This window comes from Myotis brandtii, unplaced genomic scaffold (assembly GCF_000412655.1).
Source record: "Myotis brandtii unplaced genomic scaffold, ASM41265v1 scaffold246, whole genome shotgun sequence".
Classification (NCBI taxonomy): Eukaryota; Metazoa; Chordata; class Mammalia; order Chiroptera; family Vespertilionidae; genus Myotis; species Myotis brandtii.
Genome location: NW_005359310.1, coordinates 433558 through 440763, shown reverse-complemented (window position 1 = coordinate 440763; position 7206 = coordinate 433558). Strand labels below are relative to the sequence as shown.

At 56.1% G+C, this 7206-nt stretch overlaps 1 protein-coding gene across 2 annotated transcripts in view; it reads right to left on the bottom strand.

The window, feature by feature from the left end:
* KLHL18 (kelch-like family member 18) overlaps nucleotides 1–7206 on the bottom strand; it is a 42637-nt gene that overhangs the window by 15634 nt on the left and 19797 nt on the right. For both annotated transcript variants that reach the window (XM_014540522.1, XM_014540523.1), the window contains exons 3-4: nucleotides 3398–3538; nucleotides 1397–1595 (exon numbers count right to left, since the gene is read on the bottom strand). In XM_014540522.1, the coding sequence (XP_014396008.1) occupies nucleotides 1397–1595; nucleotides 3398–3538 (340 nt within the window). The remainder of the gene's footprint in view (nucleotides 1–1396; nucleotides 1596–3397; nucleotides 3539–7206) is intronic.

Below are 7206 nucleotides of genomic sequence, written 5' to 3'. Positions count from 1 at the left end.
ATCGTTCCGACTTGTCTCCTGAAGCCACTGTCTTCTCTCTACTCCCCCATGGGGCTCCATCTCGGAACGCAAGCCTGGGTGACCATAACCGTTCCCGGCTTTCACCGTGACTCCCTAATGCAGCGGTTCTCAACCTGTGGGTCGAGACCCCTTTGGGGGTCGAACGACCCTTTCACAGGGGTCGCCTACGACCATCGGAAAACACATACATAATTACATATTGTTTTTGTGATTAATCACTGTGCTTTAATTATGTTCAATTTGTAACAATGAAATTGGGGGTCACCACAACATGAGGAACTGTATTAAAGGGTCGCGCATTAGGAAGGTTGAGAACCACTACCCTAATGGAAACCTGTCAGTGGAAGCTTTCCGTATCGCAACAAAGTCCCTGTTCACCCTCCTTCCTGCCGCTCCTGCACCTACTCCCCCAACCCCCGCCCAGGCAGGCTGGCTCCCCGCCCACACGGCCCCTTCACCTAGAATGCCCCTCCTCTGCTCTTCATCTCAACCCGCTCCCCTTTCTTAAGGTCTGGCTCAAGGTCCAGGTTCCCAGGAGCTGAAACAAGTCAGAAGCGAATGTGCATGGAATTACCAGCATCTCCCTTCCCACCCGCCTGTCCCGGCATCTGGGTGGGCCCTGAAGGGCCTGCCCTCCTAGCAAAGCCGCACCCCTTGTGCTGAGTTGCGTCCCTTCTCACCCGCCCTAGGACATCACCCAGCAATCACTCTCTCTGTTCTCCGACTGCCATGTCTTCCCTCTTCTGGAAAATTCCCACCGGCAGTCCAGCTGCACATATCATTCCTCTCATTTGAACCAAACAAACCCCTCTTGACTTCCTGTTTCCCACCGGTGACTGCCCCAAGGCTCGACTCTCGCTTAGAGAAAGACGCTTTCAGAAAGTGAGCTATGCTATTCCCGGTTCCCATCCGTGAGTTCTAACAGTGAAGACGGGAAATAACCCGGGCCTCCGAGAATAAGGAAGCAACGGAATGCTGTTTAGACACTGAAACGCATAAAGGCCCTGGCTGGTTGGGCTCAGTGGATAGAGGTCGGCCTGCGGACTGAAGGGTCCTGGGTTCAATTCTGGCTAAGGCCACATGCCCGGGTTGCGGGGTCCATCCCCAGTAGGAGATGTGCAGGAGGCAGCCAATCAATGATTCTCTCTCATCATTGATGTTTCTCTCTATCTCCCTCCCCCTCCTCTCCGAAACCAATAAAAATGTATTTAAAATAAAAGGTATAAAGTTTTCATGAAACATGCACATGATATAATACGACAAACCCATCATAAACGACTGTGTACATATCATGGTCTTCATTTTGTTAAAAAAAGAAGGGAAGACTATGAAGAGCAGCAGCCCACGTCGCGGGCAGCCTGCCCCGCCCACAGACCTGCTCCTCGGACGTGACGTTCAGCTCATCGCGAGACACCAGCTCCAGCACGTCGTCCAGGGGCAGGCCCAGGAACTCCTCCGACACGGACACCTCCACGAAGTGCTGGTGGACGAAGCTGTTGGCCGCGTCGTACAGCACAGCGCACATCATGGTCTCCGCAAACTGGCGCACACCCAGGCAGTTTTTGGGGTGAAGCCTTTTGCATAAGAAAAAAATGGCAAAAATAACGAGACATCAGCCGTCTCTCGGACTCGCTTGTGGATACACACTGAAGGCAGGCTTTCCCTCGGGCTCTGCTCGGGGCCTGGTGCTCTGTGCCTCTGGGTGGGAAGCAGCTCTCGGAAGAGGAGAGAAGAGATCAGGTGCTGGAGACCCGTCTGCTTTCCTTCGGCTGCCGACGTTCCTGGTTGAGTGGGCACCTCTGGCCACCAGGAAGGCACCGAAGGCGTAGAATGAGAGCTTAAACCCCGAGGAGAAGTGACTCTCCAACATCAGGACCTTACATGTTTCTGTGTTTACACAGAAGGAGCCCGATGGGTCCAACTAGTTAGACCCCCAGAAACAGCCCCAGGCAGCCACCCCCAGGGAGCCCAGCGCTTTGCCAGGCCTGTGATCTTTCTCCAGAATCTTAACGCTGCAGAGCAGTCAGGGCTGTCATTTTCAGGTGGAAAATGAGGCTCAGAGAAGCGATAAAGGGCATAATTGGGGCACGAAAAACAGCTCTGGTCTAAAACTGTTCTAAGCATGTTTTGGGGACACGACCCTGTAGCGGCCTGGATCCAGGGTGACGGCGATGCCCGCCACAGCCCCTAGGTGGAGCTGCTGTCCCGAGAGGCTGGCCACTTCATCCTTCCCAGGGTGCCTACTCAGCATTCTCCACATTCCTGGGGACAGAAACTGAATCCAGGCTGCGTCCTTAAGCCGCTTACAAACGAGTAGGAGAGACAGTGTCTGCCCCAGCCCCGACCTGCAGCCCTCCAGCCTGCCCAGAAGGCACCCAGGGCAGGCTCCCGCCAAGCTCTGGGAATGCGGGTCTCCACCTGCCTCACCACGAACCCACGCACCCCGCACCCAAGAGAGCACCTCATGTTGGGCATCGCTGCCCGGGTCACTAAGACCAGCTGCACACAGCGTGCCCACGAGCGCCACCGGCTGGTGTGGCTAGCAGGGGCGGCCACAGAGCTCAGTGAATGGGGTTGGTGGAGGTGAGAGGGAGAGGTCGGCTCTAAGAGGGAGGAGGCTCAGAGGGCAGAGCTGAGGCGGGAGGAAGGCTGGTCTTCAGGCCGGGAACCTGCTGGTCAGAGTTGTCAGGTGCAGACCAGGAAGACACCAGGCACAGGAGTGCTCGGTGCCAGCTCGCCTGCCTGTGTGTAGCCCAGCACTGACCCTCATGTCCACGCCTCTGTGGTTAAAAGGTGGCTTTTACCTTATGATTAAGAGCTCTGCCCGCTTCTGGGGGGCCGGGGGTGGGGGGGAGACTGCTCAGTCATCAGAAGGGCACTGTCGAGTGCTGGGCATAGACAGGTGAGCCCAGTCCTCCCCTCAAAGAGCACAGGGGACCGAAGCCCCAGGAGGCCGCATCTGGGTGGGCTGTTAAAGAGCTGAAGGGGAAACAAGGATGGAGACGTCCAGGAGGGAAGGATCTGAACAGAGGCGGTGTCTGTGGAACGGTCAGGGAGCACCGACTAAACCAGCGCGGTGAGAACGGTCAGCTCAATTAGCAGCTGGTCAGCTTGGGGAGAGAGGACCAGGAGAAGAGGAACACGTCAGGCCCAGGGAGAGAGCAGGCAGGGCCTGCTCACCGTAAACCATGTTCCTCAGGGGTTCAACCCAAAGGGCTGGGCGCCGCCTGGTACTGATTTCAAGAAAGGTCGTTTCTGCAGAGTGGCCTCCCGGCTCACTTCTTCCTCACACTCTGTGCCCCAAAGACTCAGCGAACTGGCAGGGGCTCCGGAAATGAAAAGGTCACGCTCCCCCCAGGCCGGCCCATGCCCTCACCGTTCTTGGAGGAACGTGCAGCAGGCATCTTTGATGCTCTGCAGCTGCAGGAAGCTCGCCCCCATCAGCAATGACTGGACATTTTGCTGGTCGATGGCGAGGTGGCCGTTGTAGGCAAAGTTGATGAGAGCCTCCAGGGCGCTAGAGGGAAGAGGAGAGGTGCTCTTTAGAGACGGGTCTTCCACGAGACTCGGCCCCACGTGGGCGGACAGTTCTGCCTGGGAGACGGAGGGAAGAGGAGAGGTGCTCTTTAGAGACGGGTCTTCGCCCACGAGACTCGGCCCCATGTGGGCGGACAGTTCCGCCTGGGAGACAGGCCCACCCCAACAGCCGTGACATCCTTGCCCTTAGAGAGCCTACTGAATGGGATCCTTCTTCCCCAGAGCCAGACTGTCCCACTTCTTGTCTGTGTTGCCCACATAGTTTTGTTACAGAAAAGTTTAAAAAGAGAAAGGAATCACCCACACATCACTACTGAGCAGGCCCACGGTGTCACCTCCCTAGGCCCTTTCATCCCTCTTTGCATAAACGGTGTAAATCTGTTTAAGACTCACGAGGCCCTTTCCATGTTGCTACACTGCCTTCACGTCTTGTTCTTAGTGGCTGCTATGCAGTATTGCAGAAGGTAAGTCTGCTCATTCCCTTTGTTACTAGGTGTAATAGCTACTACCATCTTACTGCCATTATCAATCATGGTTGTGGACTATTATTTCTTTGGGATAAATTTCCAGAATGAGAATTCCAACATTTTCTTCTCTCCCCCGATGCACAGAGAAGAAAATCCAAATTCCACCCCAGGCCTGCCCGTGGCCTGGCTCCTCCACTGCACGACCTTGTCACCTCCACTCTCCCCCTCACTCACCCAGGGCCTCTGCATGGCTGCGCCCTCTCTTCGGAGGGCTCGTCCCCCAGGTGGCTCACTCCCTCACTTCAATGAAGCTCTGGGCTTCACGGCCACCTCGTCACAGAGACCTTCCTGGCCTCCCTGAATACACAGGCCCCTCCTCATGCGCTCGCCTTGGCTCTGCTCTGCTCTCCTGACATCACGTTCACTTCCCGGCCAGCTCACGCGTGTACCTGTCTATCACCAGCTCACGCGTGTCCCTGTCTATCACCAGCTCACGCGTGTCCCTGTCTATCACCAGCTCACGCGTGTCCCTGTCTATCACCAGCTCACGCGTGTCCCTGTCTATCACCAGCTCACGCGTGTCCCTGTCTATCACCAGCTCACGCGTGTCCCTGTCTATCACCAGCTCACGCGTGTCCCTGTCTATCACCAGCTCACGCGTGTCCCTGTCTATCACCAGCTCACGCGTGTCCCTGTCTATCACCAGCTCACGCGTGTCCCTGTCTATCACCAGCTCACGCGTGTCCCTGTCTATCACCAGCTCACGCGTGTCCCTGTCTATCACCAGCTCACGCGTGTCCCTGTCTATCACCAGCTCACGCGTGTCCCTGTCTATCACCAGCTCACGCGTGTCCCTGTCTATCACCAGCTCACGCGTGTCCCTGTCTATCACCAGCTCACGCGTGTCCCTGTCTATCACCAGCTCACGCGTGTCCCTGTCTATCACCAGCTCACGCGTGTCCCTGTCTATCACCAGCTCACGCGTGTCCCTGTCTATCACCAGCTCACGCGTGTCCCTGTCTATCACCAGCTCACGCGTGTCCCTGTCTATCACCAGCTCACGCGTGTCCCTGTCTATCACCAGCTCACGCGTGTCCCTGTCTATCACCAGCTCACGCGTGTCCCTGTCTATCACCAGCTCACGCGTGTCCCTGTCTATCACCAGCTCACGCGTGTCCCTGTCTATCACCAGCTCACGCGTGTCCCTGTCTATCACCAGCTCACGCGTGTCCCTGTCTATCACCAGCTCACGCGTGTCCCTGTCTATCACCAGCTCACGCGTGTCCCTGTCTATCACCAGCTCACGCGTGTCCCTGTCTATCACCAGCTCACACGTGTACTATCACCAGCTCACGATCACCAGATTCCTCCACTGGAGTCAGTGCAGGAGAGGTGCTTCCGTGTCACCCCTCAGGCAGCCTTGCACACACACAGGTGCTTGGCGGCCTGCGAAGGAAGCGCCTGGACTGTGTGTGGCGATTAGCACGGCTCCTGCAGACACAGACCTCGGAAGAGAGTACAGCTGCCCTGAGGCCCACTTCTGTGTGCTTCCTCCAAGTCCCCAGCCTGCGCCGTCTGCATGCGTGGTTATAAATCCTCTCCGTGCCCTGGGGCCGATACCCTCAACCAGCAGAGGGCGCCACAGGTTCGCAGCCCCTCTCCCTTGTATTTTCACATCGTGAGGTGAGGCAGCAAATGGCAGGCCACTAGCCAGTGTTAGAGTCACTGGTCATTTATTGTCTCTTCCCACGAGAACGTCCTCACCCTGTGCCACCTTGTGCGTCGTGCCTGCTGCTGCATCCCCAGACCCCAGGTCAATGACAGGCACAAGTAGGTGTGCAGGGCACCCTGGGATACAGCCCAGGTTACACACACAGCCTCAATTCATAGATCTGCAGCAAATCTTTTTAGTGACATAAACATGCCTTTTTCCTTTCACGGCCCAAAAAGGCATACTATGGAACATCCTATATAATCCTATATAATAAAAGCCTAATATGCTAAGTGTCCAGTCGTCCGTTCGACCAATCAAAGTGCAATATGCTAATGATATGCTAAGGCTGTTCAACCGTTCACTATGATGTGCACTGACCACCAGGGGGCAGATGCTCTGACCGGTAGGTTAGCTTAGCTTGCTGCTGGGGTCCGGTTGATCGGGACTGAGACCGGTGGGCACATCCTGGAGCCCTCCTGCAGTCCCTCCCCGCTGACCAACCTCCAGCATTTCTCCCCAGCCCGGATCATGCACGGGTGGGGTCCCTTGGCCTGGCCTGCGCCCTCTCGCAATCCAGGACCCCTCAGGGGGTGTCGGAGAGCCAGTTTCAGCCCCATCCCGCAGGCCAGGCCGAGGGACCCCACTGGTGCACGAATTCGTGCACTGGTCCTCTAGTGTTTATATAAAGTCTTTAGACAGAAACCCGGGAGCATTTCCATGAAGCGTGTCCAGTGCTAAGTGACTCCAGATGTGAGGACAACTTCAAATAAGCCCCTGAGCGATGTGGTCTCGGGGGTTATGGACTGCACCTGCCCCAGGTTCCTCTAGGGGAGAACTTCTCCCCACTATGCTATGCGGCCTCTTGGATGGAGATGTTTGGGGGGGGCCACGTTTGAGCCTGGCATCCTCGGGCTTCAGGATTCTCATCCATCAAATAGCTACGACCTCTGCCACCTTCTTGACCTGTTGCTCCAAATAATACCAGCTACACGCAGGTATTTAAAATTACTTCTAAACGAACTGAAATGAAATACAATTTAGAATTCAGTTCTCCCGTCCCACTAGTCCCACTCCGAGTGCTCAGGTGGCTCGTGGCTCCCGTCCGGTGAGGACGGCAGGACAGTCCCGTCACTGCAGGAAGTGCTGAGGGACGGCACTGCTGCAGCCGAGGACGGGCTCTTGAAAAGTTTGCCAGCTCACACGGCTGGCACAGAGAAGTGCAGAGAATTACAAACCCACCTTTGTACCCATCCCAGACAAAAAATGTATCTTGGACTCTACTGCCTATTAAATGTGCACTCTAGCCGAAACCGGTTTGGCTCAGTGGATAGAGCGTCGGCCTGCGGACTGAAAGGTCCCAGGTTCGATTCCGGTCAAGGGCATGTACCTGGGTTGTGGGCATATCCCCAGTAGGAGATGTGCAGGAGGCAGCTGATCGATGTTTCTCTCTCATCGATGTTTCTAACT